At 43.5% G+C, this 20,838-nt stretch overlaps 1 protein-coding gene across 1 annotated transcript in view; it reads left to right on the plus strand.

The window, feature by feature from the left end:
- The window catches only part of kst (spectrin beta chain, non-erythrocytic 5 kst), a 260,747-nt gene that overhangs the window by 176,385 nt on the left and 63,524 nt on the right, over positions 1 to 20,838 (plus strand). The window contains exons 17-38 of the mRNA XM_084581862.1: positions 2,993 to 3,215; positions 3,828 to 3,934; positions 4,385 to 4,471; positions 4,548 to 4,610; positions 6,535 to 6,665; positions 8,173 to 8,232; positions 8,346 to 8,472; positions 8,614 to 8,678; positions 9,305 to 9,386; positions 9,548 to 9,625; positions 10,166 to 10,293; positions 10,879 to 11,038; positions 11,703 to 11,780; positions 11,890 to 12,029; positions 13,307 to 13,430; positions 14,033 to 14,179; positions 14,943 to 15,206; positions 15,832 to 15,962; positions 16,892 to 17,078; positions 18,332 to 18,532; positions 18,961 to 19,077; positions 19,677 to 19,790. Of these exons, the coding sequence (XP_084437988.1) occupies positions 2,993 to 3,215; positions 3,828 to 3,934; positions 4,385 to 4,471; positions 4,548 to 4,610; positions 6,535 to 6,665; positions 8,173 to 8,232; positions 8,346 to 8,472; positions 8,614 to 8,678; positions 9,305 to 9,386; positions 9,548 to 9,625; positions 10,166 to 10,293; positions 10,879 to 11,038; positions 11,703 to 11,780; positions 11,890 to 12,029; positions 13,307 to 13,430; positions 14,033 to 14,179; positions 14,943 to 15,206; positions 15,832 to 15,962; positions 16,892 to 17,078; positions 18,332 to 18,532; positions 18,961 to 19,077; positions 19,677 to 19,790 (2,814 nt within the window). The remainder of the gene's footprint in view (positions 1 to 2,992; positions 3,216 to 3,827; positions 3,935 to 4,384; positions 4,472 to 4,547; positions 4,611 to 6,534; positions 6,666 to 8,172; positions 8,233 to 8,345; positions 8,473 to 8,613; positions 8,679 to 9,304; positions 9,387 to 9,547; positions 9,626 to 10,165; positions 10,294 to 10,878; positions 11,039 to 11,702; positions 11,781 to 11,889; positions 12,030 to 13,306; positions 13,431 to 14,032; positions 14,180 to 14,942; positions 15,207 to 15,831; positions 15,963 to 16,891; positions 17,079 to 18,331; positions 18,533 to 18,960; positions 19,078 to 19,676; positions 19,791 to 20,838) is intronic.

Here is a 20,838-nt window from a genome sequence, read left to right on the forward strand (position 1 = left end):
CGTTAGAAAAAAAGACAACAGTTGGCGCTTTTGCGTCGACTATCGACATCTGAACACGATTACAAGGAAAGATGTTTACCCGCTGCCGCGAATGGACGATGCCTTGGACTGTTTACATGGAGCCCGCTACTTTTCCTCTATCGACCTTCGTAGCGGCTACTGGCAGATTTCTGTTGACGAACAAGACCGCGAGAAGACAGCTTTTGTCACACCCGATGGTCTTTACCAATTTAAGGTTATGCCTTTCGGACTTTGCAACGCCCCTGCTACGTTTGAACGAATGATGGACTCCTTACTCCGCGGCTTCAAATGGACGACTTGTCTATGTTACTTGGATGACGTCATTGTCTTCTCGCCCTCGTTCGAAAGCCATCTTCGTCGCCTTTCTTCCATCTTGGCACTTTTCCGCCGTGCCGGACTTCAACTGAACTCAAAGAAGTGCAGTTTTGGTCGCCGCGAACTTAAAGTGCTTGGCCATTTGGTGAATTCCACTGGCGTGCAACCCGATCCTGACAAAATTCGTGCTGTCAGTGCTTTTCCATCTCCCCGTTCACCCCGTGATGTCCGCAGCTTTATAGGACTGTGCTCTTATTTTCGCCGGTTCGTCCCAAACTTTGCCGCTGTTGCTCGTCCTCTCACCAATCTCCTGAAGAAAGGCGTTCCTTTCTCATGGGGACCAGAGCAGGCTAACGCATTCTCCACCCTCATCGCTGTTCTCACCAATCCTCCTGTGTTGGCCCATTTCGACCCGTCTGCCCCGACGGAACTTCGCACCGACGCCAGTGGCCACGGGATTGGTGCCATTCTTGCACAGCGACAACGCGGCCAACACTGCGTGATTGCCTACGCCAGTCGTCTCCTGTCATCAGCGGAACAGAACTATTCGATTACGAAACGGGAGTGCCTGGCTCTCGTCTGGGCCGTTGGAAAATTCAGACCCTACTTGTTTGGCCGACCATTCACTGTAATTACCGATCACCACGCCCTATGTTGGCTCTCTTCCCTCAAGGATCCTGCTGGCCGCCTCGGCCGCTGGGCACTGCGCTTGCAGGAGTATACCTTTTCCGTTGTATACAAATCAGGCCGGCTCCACCAGGATGCAGACTGTCTGTCCCGTTATCCCGTCGATCCCCCTTCCTCTACTGACCACGAGTCGGACCCCTGTGTGTTCTCTATATCGGACTTTTCTCACATAGCCGACGAACAGCGCTTGGACCCAACCCTCAGTTCTCTTATCGACCGCCTCCGCACACACAGCCGTGACTCTTCCCTCGCCCTGTTCTTCCTTCATGGGAATGCGCTATACCGCCGCAACATGCGACCTGATGGTGCTGAGCACTTGCTCGTCGTTCCCCAACACCTACGCTCTGCCGTTCTAGAACAAATGCACGACGCCCCTACAGCTGGTCATCTTGGCCTCTCACGCACATACGATCGCGTGCGCCGGCGTTTCTTCTGGCCTGGACTCTACCGCTCTGTCCAACGTTATGTAGCCGCTTGCGACCTCTGTCAACGCCGGAAGACACCCCCTGTGCTGCCACCTGGACACCTGCAGCCGATTGCTATCCCGACTGAGCCATTTTCTCGTGTTGGCCTTGACCTCCTGGGGCCCTTCCCCGAGTCCTTCTCAGGAAACAAATGGATCGCTGTGGCCACCGATTACGCCACGCGGTACGTGATCACTCGCGCCATTCCAACCAGCTGCGCCACAGACGTTGCTGACTTCCTTTTGTACGACGTCATACTACACCATGGTACTCCCCGTCAACTACTTACCGACCGTGGCCGCTGTTTCCTTTCCCGAGTTGTTGAGGAAATACTTCGTTCTTGCTCCGTTCGGCACAAGTTCACCACTGCGTACCACCCTCAGACGAACGGCCTTACGGAGCGTATTAACCGCACACTCACCGACATGCTCGCAATGTACGTATCCGACAGTCATCGCGACTGGGATATTAGTCTGCCATTTGTCACCTTTGCATATAACTCTTCGCGTCATGACACTGCTGGGTACTCTCCATTCTATCTTCTCTTTGGACGAGACCCCTTACTGCCCTTCGACACTTTGCTTCCCGCCGCTGGCCCCGTCACCACCTATGCTTGCGATACCATCGCCCGAGCCGACGCTGCTCGCCAGATTGCTCGTCACAATCTCACCGTCTCTCAAGAAGCTCAAAAACGCCGCTACGACGCTCACCACCGCGATGTGCGCTATCCTCCCGGATCTCTGGTGTTGCTCTGGCTTCCGTGCCGTCGTGTGGGGTTGTGTCAGAAACTTCTGCCCCACTACACGGGTCCTTATCGTGTACTACGCCCTGTGACCGACGTGACCTATGAGATTGCACCGCTCCACCCAAAGTCACCGACTGCTAAACCCACTTCCGAAATTGTACATGTCGCCCGCCTCAAGCCATATTACTCCCCCTCCACACCGCACGACTAATACGCGCCGGGACGGTGCCTTTTGCCGAGGGGGGTAGTGTTACCGGGAAACGCGAGACCAAAGTGATGTGCTCACTGACAAAGACGACGATCAAGGAATGCAGACACGACGAAGCGTTGAAAAAGAGAACGACGCTGAGAGAGCGGATTCTGCACGGCTACCGAAGTCTTGCGTCCAGTTCAGCCCATCGCAGTGCCGTCACATTAAGTACATCCCCGTAACAATATTGTACCTTGTGCGAGCTATAGCTATAAAAGATTGGCAACAGTCATAAAGCTGACATCGCAGCCCTATGAGGCTAACCCATAAGCAAAATTGATGTGTGAGTTATTAGGGCGTTACAGGTGCAGTTTTTTTTTACACATTGGCTGGCAGTCACCTAGTGCTTTTTTTCAGTTTCTTTTTTTTTGCCACTAAACAAAAGGTGTGCAGCATAATTGCTTAATTATGGTCAGCAACCTTGTTCATATTCAAATCTAAATTTAATTTCTTTTACTTTTTTGAGACACAAGCGGCATAGTTCACGACTGTTGTTTTGGGACCTTGCAGATCATGACGCTGCTTAGCCGAACCAACTCTGACTGGTGGAATGTGCGCCAGATGGATGGCGAGGAGGGCTTTGTGCCAGCCAACTACGTCCGGGAATTGGAGCCCAGGATCATCCAAAAGACAACCAAGAAACCGGTCAAGGTGGCCGAACGACGGAAGGTCAAGAAGATCGTCATGAAGCAGCAGCCTGTCAAAACCAAAAAGGAGAAGCGTCTGTCTCCTCGTGAGTCCCATTTTTGAGAACCAAGGAACCAAGTTAATTCACATGTGAAGATAATCCTGAGGTCATTCGATGTTTGTTTGGCCCTCCTAGCAGTGCAATGTAAATATGTCAAGAATTTAGCTTTTTGTTATGTTTATTTGCATTTTTCTTGTTTGCTAACTGATCTGTTTAACAGTCTCAAATCTTATCTGTTCTACAGGGTTTTATTTGTTGTGCAATTTTGGCTGTAGAATTCTCTTCCATGGTTCTCATTTTAACTAAAGGTCATTGAGAACCCACTACAATGCTGACTTCATACAGTGACACATTCATTCATGTGCATGTGCATATCAGTGTTTTCTCTTTGGTTTAGCATGCTTGCTTGCCCCTGAAGTATTCTGCTTAGAATGCATAATATGCTATCTTGAATGCCAACCTAATTATCAACTGGGTTGTAGAGAAAGATTTTTTTTTTTTAATTTTTCACTGGAAGATTGCTGTGCAGCTCCGATTGTTCACCGGTATTTGAACCAGCTCAAAAGATTTTTATTTAACGCGCCACCATTTGGTTGCAAATATTTAAACACTACATACAGGAGAACTGGGGCTGTATCAAATGCTTTGGTCTTGCAGAAAAGTCACCCAAACAGAATGGTACCAGTCCCAAGGATGGCAAAGGTGTCCAGCAACGGCAGGAATCTATCGAAGATTCATACCAGAACTTGCTAGCCGTTTCAAAGGTATTGTCTGCTTCTTCGATACCTCTCTATAGGCATTATGGACTTACCTCAGTTTTGCCTAAAATTCTCACAAGTGTAGATGCTTGCAATTTTTTTTTGAAGCCTTTTCAAGTTTGTTGTTTGTTTGAAATGCCTAACTTTGGCTTAAAATAAAATATTAGAATTACTTGTTTTGATGAAACTCGCCTGTCGTCCATTAGCAGCCAAAGTTCAAGTGGGTTTATCAGATCCAAGTCACCAGTTCACACGTTAGGTCATCTAATCCCGTTATTTAGTCTGCTGCAAGTACATATTGGAGGCATTGCAGCCACTACGGTCTGTACTGTATTAAAATTAATTGAGCAGAGGGGAATCACATCAGTCTTTCTTACTGCAATTCTACAAAGGGAATGAATTTTGTGATGTTCCAAATTAATTTTGAGAACCTCATCAGTCTGTCGATCTGTTTAGGAACGCAGGCACTACCTTGAAGATGCCATCCGGCTGTTTGGCTTCTTCAGGGAATGCAGCGACTTTGAAGCATGGATGGTTGACAAGGCAAGATATTAATTTCCTGGTTTTTGCACTATGCACGAGCTGTAGTTGTTATAGTTAATGCATTTTTCCTCTGCAGGAGAAGCTGTTGACAGTGGAAGATCCAAAGGAAAATGTCGAAGTGCGCAAGAAAATGTTTGAGGTAAGCTGTCTTGCCTTCCTTCCCCTTTTTAATCTGTGTTTCTCACGTGAAGACCTCTGGTGCATTGTCGTTCATTGCTGTGCTTGTGATTGTTGGTGGGGAAAACGTACAGCTTGCTCTTAATGTGTTGCCAGGGCATACTACGGCTATTCGTTCCTACACGCCTAACTTCTTGTATTAAAAGGATATGTGCGGTGGCGTGCACCAACTTGCACTGTCGTGTCTCCCAATACATGCTTTGCATATATGTATAAGGACTTTCAGATGCCTTCCTGGCCCCATTGCGACTTTCAGATGCCTTCCTGGCCCCATTGCTTAGTCAGGGGTTCAACAGTTGCGAAAATTGCACCATTTTGATACAGCTGCACATTTCTGCGCCATAAGCACGAAATTTGTTAAAAGTTGCGCTACGCTACGCCAGAATTCTCCGACTAGCTGCAAAGTTTTCAGTCGCACTAGATTTGGCGAAAAATAAGAGCCTTGTTGGCTACCTGCAATTTCGTCCGTGGCCAATCCTGTTATATAGTGCAAAGCTTTAGTTGAAGCAGCAGAGCAGGTGTGCATTGTGTGTTATTTTTACTAGTACGGTTATGTGTTGAATGCCACATGCCCGTATTGGGTGCTTCTATGCAGTTCTTCGAAGTTGCTGCTGTTCGGTTGGGCCGTTCACGCACCGCGAGGTTGTTTCTATGCTGTCTCATTGATCGGCTGACATCTTTGTCGTCAGATAGTGTAGCAGGTGCATTAGTTACGGCTTCTGCGGTTTTGCTAGTATAACTTGAGAGAGTACATGTAACATTTGTTTTGGGCACTGTCCGGTAGAGAAACTCACAGCAGTCTTAGATTTTGATTTCTATAGCACAGCAGCGGAGGCCAAGACCACAAAAAACATTTCCAGCTGCTGGAACAATGAAATACTATAACATTGCTTTTTGCGATGAAGCATATAACCTAATATCCCACCTCATTGCCTACCTCCTCTTAGGCAAAATATGTCAAAACCACAAAATCATCACCTGCCCCTAGAAAGTGTAAATCACGGGCAGAAGACGTGCTCACTAGTTTTGTTGGCTCACAGCTCGCTTCCTTACCTGCTTTCAGCATTTGTCTCTTTGTCTCTTGGTCACTGTTTTATTTTGCTTTTTGTTTTGTTTTTGTACTGCATTCACTGATGGGCACAGGCTCCTCGCAGTTACGGCTGGCTTCGAATTTGGCTATTCTGAAGTTGCCTTGCGCAATGTAATTAATGGATTGTGCAGACAGTCAAGCATTGTTTTGTGATTCCTGCAATCAAGATAAGATCCTATAATTAAGGTTGTCAAATCACGCTTGAAGCAGAAAAAAAACAACAACAAAAAGAATAAAAGGGATGCATATTGTCTAGCTTTTTTCAGTTTTTATTTGATTCTCAAAGTTAGAAAATTAATTTACGATCCACATTCTTTTTCTTTTTATGGTGGTACAGGCCAGATTCCTGAAGGAAATCTACCAAGTGCCAGTGATAAGTGACCCTCACTAGATTTCTTTTGGTTTAAATTCACATCTTTTCATTTTTATTTTGTGCTGAAAGTAAAGTTTCTTCTCCATTAATTGGCTTCAAAAATTTCAATTTGTGCTCCCACAACTAAGATTTTCCTGCTCCAAACATTGCTCCAAATCCTACCTCGGCTGTTGCACTCCTACTTAGGGTACCTGTCCACTACGTGGTGTCAGCGTGCACTAATTCAGAGTCACAAGACCCAACACTTTGCTCCACCAACCCCCAAACTCGCTCTTTACTTCTTGGGAGATCTGGCCTGGGAACTGTCAGAAACCTCCTACATCTCCTCCTAACCCATTGCGTCCACGACTCGATAGAAGAGGGGTGGCAAGCACATTGCTGGAGGGCTGATGAAATTAGTCTGTGTTTTTCTTTGTTTTACAGAACTTTGTGACTGACCTTTCTGCAAGCAAAGTGAGGCTGGATGAAATTGACCGGCAGGTTGGAGAATTTGTCCAGAACAAGCACAGCCAGCTGGATGCGATTCGCAGCCGTAGTCGACAGATTCACAGCAGGTAGAAGGCTTGCATTGTCGGTCGGGGGTGAAATTAATTGCTCTTGAACATTAGTGAAGCTCATGATCACCATCATTAAATGTTCATTATTAATTTAAACAGCGCGAACAAGAAGACAAAGGACAAGGTAAAAGGAAGCCACAGTACAAGCACTGACTCACAACTATGCCTAAGCCTTTACTCCAAGGCCCAAATAAAAACAAATATGACGAAAACGAAACATTCATGTGAAACAACCTCTGGGTTCACCTGCTGCACAAAAAGTCACTCAAAAAAGACATCTCTTTGCTTGAAAGAGCAAGAGAAGTCCTGCTGACACACTTATTGTCCGTTGAAATAAAATATGATTCAACTATCTCTCTCGTCATCTTTTCTTTGTGGCGATACAAAATCCTAACCTGGTCAAACATAGGAGTACACTTCTTCTTCTTCATTGTTTCACATAGGACAAACAGGACGTTGTATTAACAAGAGACTACTGTAACACCGGAACAACTTGGAAAATGCAAGGACAAAACATTTCTGGTCTCACATTGCCATTCATGTGAAACAATGAAGGAGAAGAAGTGTACTCCTATGTTTGACCAGGTTAGGATTTTGTATCGCCACAAAGAAAAGATGACGAGAGAGATAGTTGAATCATATTTTATTTCAACAGACAATAAGTGTGTCAGCAGGACTTCTCTTGCTCTTTCAAGCAAAGAGATGTCATTTTTGAGTGACTTTTTGTGCAGCAGGTGAATCCAGGGGTTGCTTCAAGTGAATGTTTCGTTTTCATCATATTGTTTTTATCTGGGTCTTGGAGTAAAGGCTTAGGCATAGTTGTGAGTCAGCGCTTGTACTGTGGCTTCCTTTTATCTTGTCCTTTGTCTTCTTGTTCGCGTTGTTTAAATTAATAATGAATGTGTACCAACTCGCCCAACAAAGTATCTTGGTGAATCATTAGATGTGTCGCGTGATGTAAACTGCCTGTGCAGCATTGCCTAGTTTCAGCTAAAGTGTTTTTTAATGGGTTCTTACTGTAGGAAAACAGTGCTGATGGGTTGCATCGCTTATTTCACTTTCCTTATTACTCCTGATTGCTGAACCTTTATACAAAAGATGCATATGGCTTACTGTAGCATTCTAATGGGACATACCTAAAAAGGCGTACTTTTTTGGTTTTTTTTTCCTTTTGTGGAGCCTTTTCAACCCAAATTTTTACTGCAGTATGATGGCGAGCTTGATTGATTGTAGCGAATGCATTGTAAAAGAAAACAATACTGCATTAACAGATGTGAATGACAAGAAGACAATATTGGACGGGACAACACATGTCTTATCCACTTGTGTTTTATAAAAGTGTTCAACATTATGAGATAATGTTTCTGTCCTTTTTTTTTACCCTCGCCTGTCAGCACAGTACATATTTTTTTCAGTGATGCTAGTTCTTACTCCCCTCTTAGTTGGTTGCAGGGCTTGTGGTTGCAAAGTGTGCTCTTTAGCCACTGCCTTGCTCATATTTCAGGTGGGACAGGCTAAACCACCTGAAGACTCAGAAAGAGCGAAGTCTCGAGGGAGCCACAAGGTAAGGCAGTCATGAAGCAAATTTTGTTTAATTGTTTAATTACTAGCTTTTCTGCTTGTGCATTCAGCTGATGATGTCATTGCAACAATCTGTGCATGGGTTCTCCTTGGTAGTGTGGAGCTGTTCCATCGCACCTGCGACGATGCTCGTGACTGGATGACTGAAAAGCTGCAGAAGATTGATATTGACGAAGTTGGCCGAGACATGAAGACTGTGCAGGCTTTGCAGAGGAGACACGAGGTATTTTCATGGCATATTCACACTGTAATGACTTATTTCTAGCATTGTGAACAGTGTCAATTTCTTGTGCACGTTTATGCTGGCAAACGAAAGACTTTGTTGTCTTCCTTTTCGCGTTATTTCTTATGTACATTTTTTCAGAACCTTGAACGGGAGCTGGCACCTGTGGAAGAAAAGTTCAACAGGGTTAACCTTTTGGCTGACTCGTAAGTTGTAATTGATCTGTTGGCTGCTGTTCCAAGTAAACGTTACTAACACTAATCAAGAAAAAGCATCCGCATCTCACACTATGCAAACCACTATGATTTAACAAGACTTAGAGCAGTGTTACGTGTTACTTCAATAAATAGTGGTTCTGACTTCCAGTTTCTGGGCTTTAGAGTGCCAGTTTTTGCATATTGCACTCACGCTGATCCTGTCCTTTTTTTTTGTCACTCATTTCGGTGATTTTCTTAGCTATCTCTTTCTTTCCGCTGCCCCAGTTCAAGTGCTTCAGGTGTTCAGACGGCACATACCGGTGCTGGCAAACGTCATTTTATTTTCTTTTTAGATTACTTTATAATAAATATTATGTACTACTACTACTACTACTCATGCTGAAATATATTATGATATTGTAAACCTTTCTTATTGAATAATATTTTGTTGTATTTTAAACTTGGGTTTCCAGCATATCATAGCTGATTCTTGAAGCTAGATTTTTCATTGAAGAACTGACACTTTGTGTTGCAATAATTGAGGTCTTTGGTAAACAGCCTTATACTAGCTCGATTGCTTTAATCTTCGGTACAGGCACACAGAGCATCAGAATTCTTTATGCTGTTTTTTCCAGGGTGAAAGCTTCATACCCAACTGAGAGGCCAAATGTAATAAAGAGGCAGAATGAACTTCAAGGTCTGTGGGACCAAGTCAAGGTGAGTGCATCTGATGGCCGCCTATGAAGGTGCTGTGAATTTGCCATTTGCCAGCATCGCGAGCAGATGTTATTTGTAAAGGTTACTGGTTTGCGTTTATGTATGCTGAACAATGTGGGCATGGCTTCAGTTGCATTTCTGTGCCTCTTACGACCATCCAGGAACGAGCTGCTGAAAGGCGTTCCAGGCTTGAGGATTCTATGGGACTTCAAATTCTTGCAAACAGTGCCAAAAGCTTGGTGAGTGGCGCAGTTTCTGTTTTTTGTTCAGTATGAGGTGAAGGTGCCATGGTCGACCTAATTTTGTGGGTGGTTGAGTAACTCATTGGTGTAATAAATTATAATTTTATAAATTGTCAAATTCATGCTTGCTTGGATTCAAAAGGAGAATAAACGAGACACAAAAAAAATCTTTTAGGTGCGAGTTTCTGGCATATTTCTTCTAGATGAAATGTTCACAGCAAAAGTATGTACAAAAGGCATGCAAGCATGAATGCTAAATTATGCACAGTAGGAGCTGACACACATGTGACATGTGATACTGAAAGCACCCTCTCCTTCAGGCAGTAATGTTATGACTCTCCCCACAGCTTCAGAGCAGCTAACTACTACTTTATGGCTGGTCTGCTTTGTGCTTTGTTGCAATATACAAAAAATAGATGTGAGCATTTGGTCATGGATAGTCACTTGACAAGTGGAACAGAGGCATATTGGGTTATCCTTCGTTCACTTTGATGCCTATGCGCTTGTATGAAACATCTTAATGTCTCTTTTTCTTAGCTTGCCTGGGTGAGTGAAGTGAAAGTGGCACTGAGCAGCCTAGAGCCTGCCAGGGATGTTGCGACAGCCGAGGACAACCTCAAGAAGCACCACGACCTTGGGGATGAAATTCGCAACCACGAGGATGAGTGAGTCATTGCACTGTGGTTTCCTTGTGGCTGCCTTTATGCTCAGAAATTATGCTCAAACACAAGATGGTGTGAATTCTTTCTTGATAGAGCCAATTATCTGGGTGCAGGCTAGTGTTAGGAACTAGTTGCCTTTTTTTTGATTGGGGGGAGGGGGCTAAACGCAACAAACTTATAACAATTATTTTCATTGTTTTTGTTCAGGTGCATTCTTTGAGGTCTAAATGCAACAAATATACATCCAAAATGGGAAATTGCATTTCTGGTACTAGCTTATGGAAATGCCTGTTCTGACCCAATTTGAAGGCCACACTGATGATAATAGTGGGTTTGAGCCATCCATATCTATTCTATTTTTTTTTTTTTCGCTTACTGAGACTTGAGCAGGGCTACTTGCTTCTTTTTTTAGCTTTTGGGCTTTACTCTGGTGGGTGTTGCAACCATCTTCTCGTTTAACCGGAAGCTTCTTTACTTTGTGGTGAAGAGGTTGTTCGGGTCCTTATTGTGCACGTAACTTCATGGACTCATTGGTGCTGAATGTGAGTGATTTCATTGGCTGACAGGAATGTCTATGTCTGCGTGCAGGTTTGCCGACATCCAAGCGCTTGGTGAAAAGCTGCTCCTGAAGAACAAAGATAACGAGGAAATGAAGGCGACACTAAGACAGCTGCAGGATGAACAGAATGCCATACACCGTGGATGGCGGGAGAAGCTTGACTACCTTCGACAGCACGTCGACCTTCAGGTGCTGCATACTTCTTTTTTAGCTGTAAACGTTTGTCATTGCCTACAAAGGTTTTTCGTATACCAAGCTTACAAGTTAGGAAAGAGATAAAATTTGCTTACTTTTAGAGGTGCCTTTCACTATGACCATCAGAGGTCTGTGCATCATGTGGCAATTGATAATTTTGTTCATTTATTAGGTACACCTAATTGAGTCTTCTTTTGTGGTTTATTGAGTGTTAACGAGCGGGTAATAAGGCTTGTATGGTGCACATAACTAAGGCTTCTGTGCGGTATTTGTTTCTCTTGCTAAAGACTCTTTCTTCTGGATGTCAGATGCATAATATGGCTTATAGCATTCTCATTATGTGCTGTGCTTTCACATGTCTCGCTACTCTAGTACCTTAGTGATGTTGCTAGTTGTAGGATCCAGCTTACTAGCATTGCCCTTGTCTAATTGTACTTTCATTCTTTAGTACGTAGAAAGCATAAATGTTCTGTTTTTAAGTTTTTGGCTGCGGAGTTCTTTGGAACGGGGTTGCATTATTTTCACCACCTTTGTAACCTTCGACAGCTTTAACGGCATATTTGCAGTTCTTTTAAGATTAATTTTTCATGAACACTCACTAAAATTTGTCTGAGCTTATGACAGGTCATTTCAGCTTGCCTCTGCTTTTGTTATTCAGATGTTCAACCGGGAGGCTGACCAGATTGACAGCATCACTAGCAGCCATGATGCTCTGCTGGACTTTGAAGATCTTGGTGTGAGTGCATTCGTTTCGCTGCTGTATGAATGAAATATTGTTAAAAGGAAGTTTGAGAAATTCGTTTAACAATTCGTTTAACTCTCAAAACTTATTTATGCTGATGCAGACGACCTTGGATGATGTGGAGGCACTATCCAAGCGCCACGAGAACCTTATAAACACCCTCCTGGTTCAAGACCAGCGTGTGGCAAGCTTCAGCGGCATGGCCGACAAATTGATAGCTGCCGGCCACTGCAAGAGCAAGGAGTAAGCTTGATGACACATTTCTAAAGTTAGCACCAAGTAAAATGCATGGCATGTGCATGCGAATGCTGCATGGTGCAATGCTGTGCATGTTTTTTTTTTTTTTTCATTGATTTCTTGCTATACTCTAATGGTGAATTCCCGTAGGCAATCTGGGGCAGGTTCTCCTGTTCTATGAAGTTGAACAATTTTTTGAGTGGGTGCTTTGATTGCTTGTTTATTGGGTGCTTGCATCACTCAGTAGGGCAATAAAGTAGGGGGGCTGCATACGTTAAGTAATGGTAAAACACATTGCTCGATGGCAAACTGTTCCAGTCTTGGACTTTCTTGACAAAAAAAGAGTAGCAAAAACGTCACTGCTACAAGAAAATTCCTTGACCTTCAAGTCATGGTCCAGTCACTTCGACATAAAGCTTGGTACCTGGATGATATACATTTCACGTTTACGCGGTTTATGCCTGTTCTAGAATAATAAATGTTGTGAAAATATTTGTCTGGTATTCCTGTTACGGTCTTATAGCTCTTGCCATTTAAGTTCATGTTTGCTTTCTGTCATGCTAAGTTTCTAGCTGTAGTTTCCTAGAACAAATCTGACTGCCCTGTTCTGGATTTTTTCTACTTTGCTGTGTCAGGGTCTCAACAAACACATCCATACTCAAGTATTGGTCGATTAACATCATGAGTTCTGATTAGACTATAATGGTATGGTCTCTGACCTCCCTAGACATCTTGCTCCTTTGTGAATTTGCAGAGGGGCCCGGATCATTAATTGGAATTTGCCGTAAGCTTAATGATGTAGTGGTGTTTGGTTTCAGTCCTTAGGTGATATGGATGACATTTGCTCGTTTATGCATGGTGTTTTTTGAGAGCAAGACATTTAGAAGCTGATCAAACCAAGCCCTTAAGTGAATGGAGAAAAGAAGAGAGTAGTGTTCTGCAAATTTTACTTGCCAGTAGTAAGATTAAACTCCACCACATGATACCGTGCACTTTTGCAGCTCTTGTTTTAAATGTGTTGATCCCAGTGTCAATCTGCAGTAAATGGTTGCAAATATCCACAACATCTATATTAAACATAATGATGAAGAAATCAAAAGTGATCCTTAAATGCTATAAGAAACTTTTGAGAGAGCTGCAGTTAGAATACACAGGATGTACCTTTCATGCACCAGTCAGTGTTAAGGCCACGGGTTCAGTAATATGCCCCCAAAAGGCCAAAACCCTTAAATCACTGTGTGCTCTCATCACATTGAGACTAACTGTTAAATCTTTCTTGTCAGGATTGACAAAAGGCGCAACCAGGTCGTTGCAAATCGTCAAGCCGTGAAGGACAAGGCGTACAAACGCAAGGAACTCCTGGAAGAGTCGCGGGTCTACCATGAGTTCAAAGCAGAATCGGCTGAGGTGAGATGAGTGATCATCCTCTCTGGTTTGCAAGCCATGCGTTTAAATGTTAATGCACGTTTAGCATAAATGAAGCAAAACTGAATGAGCTTGTGTGGTATACATTTGATGGAGCATTACTTCTTGATAATGGGGCGTGTGTTGTCCCCATTTATGCAGCATTTATATTTTTACTGCCTAAACATTGTGACTAACTCTTAGCAACCACCACTAATTATTACTTCAGCTTTAGGTGCATAAACATTTCAGTGGTGCTTGCAGCCTTTGTGACCAAGGAAAAGAGAGGAATGGTATTCTTTGATTCGCACATACTATGTTGAATACCTTATCTCCACAAAGTAAATTAGATGTCAAGTATTGTAAGACTTTTTCTTATGTCAGAGCATGAAGAGCTCTAGACAACACAGCAGCACACAGGGCACTGTGTCATTATTGGTACATGTTACTGCCCTTGAAATTCTCAAGGGACACTTCATATGAGGCCTCTGCTTTCTGTGTATACAGTGTGGCAAGTAGTAAACTGTACATAAGCTGACTGCCTGCATTGTCCTTACCTTGAGTGCAAGCTAAAGTAATGGTCATGACTGTCTTTGCACCGCCAGATGTCAAGCTGGATTCAGGACAAGCTCAAGATGGCAGCCGATGACTCCTACCGTGACCTGACCAACCTAGAGCGCAAGCTGCAGAAGCACGAGGCCTTCGAGGCTGAACTCAAGGCCAACGAGGCCCGGCTCCATGACATCAACTCGGTTTGTGCCTTTGTTGGCTCCGCATTCAGGATTGGGAATTGACTTAGACAAATCGCAGTCACCTAGTTGGCTTGCAATGCTTTATAATTACCATAGTTTCTGGTGAATAAGTCCGTTTTCTTTTCTCAGGATTTTCTCTGTTGTGTTTTTTATACAGTAATCCAACCTTCTCAACCATCTCAACCACATTTCCACCTTAGACTGCTATGTCAACATTCATAGAAGCTGACTTTTGTATTTGTTTTTTAGTTTTCCTGTCCTCCTTTTCTTGAATAGTAAGCAAGAAGTGAGTGGTTGCTAGTTAGCACTGCATATTGTGCCTGCATTGTTTTTGAAATGAAAGCTATCCTTGACAACCAAAGCTACACAAGCTGGGTGATCTCTGAAGCCTGGCTTTGATTTAACCTTGTGAGCCTGATGTAGCGACAATGTATCTTAAAGTAAAGTCTAGTGTGGATTTGACAGGAACTTCAATCATGTAATTTTATCAGTGCTGCACAGCTGGCCCCAATTGTTTTTAACATACATTCGACAACCGAGTTTTATGACGATGGATGCATTGGAATGTAATAATTTCTTCAATGCTACAAAGTGAATTACTACCCAGCTAAACCAAGCTAAACAGTTTTAGTTTGACAGTGCAGCTTAACCACATTAAAACTCCCCCCCCTTTTTTTTTGGTCTTTGGTTTTGTGGGGCAGTGTGCAAGTGAGAAGAGTGGTTCGTAAGTGGCAATGAATGTGCCTGCGTGACCTCTCTGCAGAATGGCCGTAGCCTGATAGCGGGCAAGCACTATGCCTCTGACGATATCCGGAGCGTACTGGATTACCTGGACAAGCAGTGGCAGGAGCTGTGCCGGCGGTCCAACGAGCGCGGCCAGTGTTTGCGCCAAGCGGCAGCACAGAGGGCGCACAACCGGGCTCTGGAGGATGCCCGTGTCAAGCTGGATGAGCTGGAAGGCGCCCTGGCATCGCGCGATCTCGGACACGACCTGCGCAGTGTAAAGGAGCTGCTCAAGCGCCACCAGGTGAGGTGGTGGTCTGTTTGTCTTGTGGCACCGTGTGATGAGATAGCATGATGGGGCATATAGTGTAGTCATGTTACAATGTCAAGAAAGGGCTCTCCCAAGTGCTAATGGATAACTTGGCTGTTTTATAACTTTTTTTTTGCACAGAGTTCAGTATGAAATGTCATCAACACTGCTGAGAATTCTGCTCGTAGTACCATACCATGCACCATACTGTGGCATGCTGTACACAGTTTGATACATACCTAGGCATGCAATATACCAGATTCCTCCAAAGCTGCATGTTTCTCATTTTCAGCTGCTCCAAACGCTTTACTTTAACTTAAACAAAATAGTCTCAGTACTAAAAGGGAAGGGACAGTTGACCTGTCCTCTTGAATAGTCGGTGAAGCATCGTATAATTGGAGAAACCATTGTTGATCTGTGTTCAGTCCTTAATTGCTAGTTTGGGAATGAAGAATGCTGAGGTGGAAACTTTATCAGGCCATCTTTGTCACTGAGGCACTAAACTTAATGGTTTCGCTCCAAAGGTGTTGCTAAGTGTTGGCGATCAACAAAGTATTTTTTTCTTTTGGTTTTCTTTTTCCCTTGTCAATAAATGGCATATTGGGGCATTTTTGTGCAGGCTCTTGAAGTGGAGCTGACAACGTGGGAAGCAAAGGTCCTGGATCTGGTCCAGTTTGGCAAGGACATGGCCGACAGGGGTCATTTCGATGCCCCCAACATTTTGAAGGCTACCCGCATAATCAGTGACAGGTAAGCTCTTGTTTTCCTCAAAAAGACATGCACATTTTTTGTAGTGAAATCACTACTGTACTATCAGCATCAAATGAAATGTGAAGATGGAAGCACTTGGAAAGAAGATCCAGCTGGGGCAGTCTACCTGTGATTATCAGAGATAGGTGCGCTCTTCCAGTTTGCAACTGTTTTGCTTTCGTTTTCTTTTGTGTTTGTTTCCCCTTGTGCCACAGGAGTGCCACATTCATTTTTTCCGGAAGGGATGACTTGCGATGTGTGGTTTCGTTACCAGTGGTTTTGCAGTGTGGTTTCGTTGTGAGTGCGGTGGGTGATGTGAGCGCGGTGACGGAAGCAAAATCAAAGCGCTGTAGGCCAGTGAGTTAAGAGCGCTTGATTCACTCACGGAGACTGCAGTGCAATCACACTGCGCAAGTCACCTCCTCGGGAAAGGATGAATGTGGCTCTCCAGTGGCACAGTGAGAAAGCCAGCGTTAAAGAAAATAGAAGCAAAACTATCACAAACAAGAAGAGCGCGCCTACATCTGATGATGACAGGCAGACTGCATGAGCTGAACCTTTTCGCACATGCTCTGCTGTTTGCATTTCATTTGATGCCAATAGTACCCTGATATTAAAGCTTAAGAAAACATAAAAAGTGTGCAGCATGCTTATATAGTTTTGCAAATAGTATTTTCCTCTTTGCACACAAGCAGTTTCAGTGAACTGTAATGTATGAAAGAGTATGTATGGGGAAGCTTTCAGGGTTTTCAATCAAAAGCTTCATGACTGTAGCTAAGCCAGTAAGACATACATTGTTGTGGCAAACGAAATGTTTTTGCACAGGGGGATGGGGTGTGCAACTTTCGATGAAAGGTCAGATAAATCTGCGTATTTATTATGGTTTGTTTTTCTTGCTTCACCTTTCAATATTTTCCTCAACTGTACAGATTCAGCCAGTTGCGTGAGCCTGCTGAGGAGCGCCGGAAGCAGCTGGAGGAGTCTCTCAAGCTGCACCAGTTCAACTTTGACGTGGACACCGAGAAGCAGTGGATCACTGAGCACTTGTCAGCCGCATCATCGCTCGACTTGGGGCAGAACCTCATTGATGCCCAGAACCTCTCCAAGAAGCACCAGGTGAGGCAACATCGAGCCGATACCGAATGGAATGCTTATTAGTAAAACTCCACAGGTTTCAAAGAGAGTTTTACTCTGCTGCCCTTTGATGGATTGTTGATTGGTTAAGCCTTCACTTCACAAGCAGGAGCTGCTGAGTTTGATTAACAGATACCTAAACATTGCTCCTGAGTCATGGTTGATTTTCCAGTTTTAGCGGTGAAGTACATGGGAAAAGGTTCTTTGGACTGCCCTTGTACTCATATAAATTTTGTAGTGTAACTGTAGCAAGAAACCTGTCTCTGGTGCTGTCAGTGGAATCTTGTTGATCGATTTTCGTGGAAGATGAAAATTAAAGCCTGTTATCTAAGCATCTTGGTATCGGAAAGAGTCCACCAAAAGGCCGCAAATGCAACATATTTGGCACAGAACTTACTTTTATTACCACCTCCCGTTTTATTCCTCAGCGTCCAGAAAGAAATGAGTTGCAGTTTTCAGCGCTTAGCTCCACACCCGCAACAAAGCCACCAACATTGAGCATCTAAAACTTGGTGCTCTCAACTTAGCTGAGGGTTCCCCCCCCCCCCCCCCCCCTCTTTCCCTCCTCTTTCACAACTAGGAGATCTCAAAAGATCAACATGCTGGAGATATTATCTGTGGGCAGCATTTTGGCAGGCTGCCAAGGTCAGTGCAGCGGACCGCGACATCGAGGGTGCAGTACTGATCTGGAACTTACTACGAAATTTTGAAAAAAAAAAAAAAAAAGAGAAAAAGTAAATTCTCAATGACAGAAGCCAGCAGATACAGTCGTTTTAGTTTGCGTTGCCTCTATGGGCATGGGTCTGGAGTGAAAAAAACAAAATCTTATTATGTCGAAAAACAAGTCAAGCGGAAGCGGAATCGTATCATTGAGATTTCACTGTTTACTCTTGCAATGAAGGGTTGAGCAAGGCTTGAAGAGATAAATCAATCACCTGTGGAGTGCAGACTCAGAAGTGCTGGACGTTTCAGTTGTAGTAGAACAAAAGTTTGAGCAGAAATGAATCAGAAATATGCTACATAAACTAGCTAACTTTCTTTATGCACTATCAGAATACATATACATTTTTTTTTGCTTGTTCACATTTTATCTGTGTGCAAATAGTAAATGTATTGAGTGCATATTGCCATTGCCTTCTTACTTAGTGTGCCATGCTAAAGGCATCAAATGGTGAGTGAGTGAAGGAGAGTGAGTGAGTGACTGCGATTAAAACTTCCCTCTGGCTTGCTTTCAGAAACTGGAACGGGAGGTGCAGGGCCACCAGGCAATAGTGGACAAGACATTGGCTGCTGGTGATGCGCTGGTGAAGCAGCGCCACTTTGCTGCTGCCTCGGTCAAGGACAAGTGCCACGAGCTGGTTGCTTGCTGGAACTTGCTGCTCTCTGAGTGCAGCAAGCGCAAGAAGAAGCTGGACCTGCAGCTCAAGGCCCAGACGGTGCGTACTCGCATCAAAATGTTGGCCAGGCTTCTGAACATCATGGGGGGAAAAAGATTCTCTCATTTTTCTTCATAGTTCTCTACAAGGTCTCCCGTCTGTGCAGAAAACAGTCACTTTAAGAGATATCTCTGTGGGTTGTGCTTTTAAATTTATGCACTTCATGCTTAGATTTGGTGAAATTTTTCTGTCCTTGAAAGCATGATTCACAGCTCTGTCTGCGAGAGCCTGCTACAGTTACATTCAAAATTTTTTGAAAAGCACGCATACTTATTCTGAGGAATGTAAAAGAAAAAGCCAGGCTAGTTTACGTGCCATGTTTTTCACCACTTACGACCACAAATGGCCCAGTGATATGCTTGTTTTTGGGCAGTCTGTTTGTTCGCTAGTTAGTCTGAGTCGCCCTTTGTTGCTGCTCACCCCAACAGTTCTACTCTGAAGTGAGTGAGATCGAGGCATGGATGAATGAGAAGAAGAGTGTCCTAACGAGCACCGATTTTGGCCGTGACGAAGATGCTGCCGTGAAGCTTCTCACCAAGCAAAAGGTTTGTGTCTCGCCCCTGCAAATTCTTTGTCCTAACAGCCTACCAATCTGGTCCATATCTATATGCTGCCTATTCTAGGTTCATAGAATTCCAAACATTTTAGCTTCTAAGAGACCTACATTCTGTCAGTTTCAACAATTTCAAATAGTTTTAGTTGGAGACTGCTGTTTGACCCAGACGAATAAGAAGCTGTGGAGATTGATCACAATAGTCACAATAGCAAGTGAGCCCTGAATTGTCATGTTTGGTGAGAAATTGAGTTCATAAGCTGGCATGAAAGGTAATATAACCTAACAAGCCTTTAGTTGTAATAGTCTATGTGTGCTAAAAGAAAAATGTTTGATAGTATTAAAAATAAGTATTAAATTGCCTTCATACACATAAGTGGCCTCAGGAGGAAGGCTTTCAGTATTTTTTTGGAAATCTTTTTCTAATGATCTGTAATGACAGCTATTGTGACAGCTCATTTCAACATACTCAATTTTCCAGAGCCATTGACCTAGCAGGTTGGCATGTTCTAAATCTACACAAGTCACACTTTTCGCTCACTTGTATGCAAATCTGTTTCACGAGTAACCACCTTCGACAATGCCTTTCAGGCCCTGGAACTCGAGATTGACACCTACTCTGGTCTTGTGGTGGAGATGACTCACCAGGGTCAAACCATGATTGACCAGAACCACCCAGACTCCAAGATAATCGCTAACCACATGGTAAGTTTCTCCACCTTCCTATTTCTTGGGATAAAGTCACTTCCTGTTCATGATCCCTCCTTTTTTAATGTTACTGTCATGTGGCAAGTTTGGTTAACTCTTACTGGCTATGCTTACCGTTCCTCTTCAAGGAAATTTTGCATTTTGTATTACTACCTAATTTAAAATTTAAACAGTTCGTATAGCTTGAGTGCCTGTTAGTCTGGTTTGTAATGCAGGGCATGAATACTGTGTCTGCTTACAGAAAGGACGCTCTCATATAATAAATGCACACCAACTTTGATTGTTAAAAAGCACTTTTTCTCTCAACATTTTGCCTTGTATACGAACTCCCCTTCATATGCGTAAATACGGTAGTCATATAATATATATATATATATATATATATATATATAAATGTATTTATTATTTTTTTTTACAGGCAGGCACCTTAAAACTTCATGTGCAAAGTACCACAGTGATTGGAAATTGAAAAAGTGAAAGACCAGAATTTTTCAACCTAATACATGAGGCAAAAGGAGGTCACATATGTTTTGTTTAAATTATGCGCATGACATCCAAAATGTGAAGAAAGGGTTATATTTTTACAGTTGACAGAATCTGTCCTCACAAATATGTTTGAAGGATGTGCTACCAAGCTCATTGTTTGTCTTTGTTTTGTTTGCTTTATGGGGTTTAATGCCCCAGAGCAGCTTGGGCTGTGAAGGACGCCGCGGTGTAAGGCAGAAGTTTCGGATCAATGGGACTCTTGATTAAATTTGCACTAACATCACACTGTACACGGGCTCATGGCTCAGTTGTTTAGCACCTTAACCATTGAGTCACCATGGCAGGGCCTCACTGTCTTGAGAAAAATGATTTACTTCATTAGCTAGTGAACAAGATGAAGCACCCTGGTTGTGACATGAAGAGCACTAAGTCAGTTTGAAAAGGTGAAAGAGCTGCTAGCATTAGTGCGCTCCCAGAAAAAGCTGCAGACTTTGGATGTACGTAGTTTTACTCAGAATACCTGAAAGGGTTAATCATTAGTTTGATTCATGTGGATTTT

Source organism: Amblyomma maculatum, chromosome 10, assembly GCF_055883805.1.
Source record: "Amblyomma maculatum isolate TAMU_Amacu chromosome 10, ASM5588380v1, whole genome shotgun sequence".
NCBI lineage: Eukaryota > Metazoa > Arthropoda > Arachnida > Ixodida > Ixodidae > Amblyomma > Amblyomma maculatum.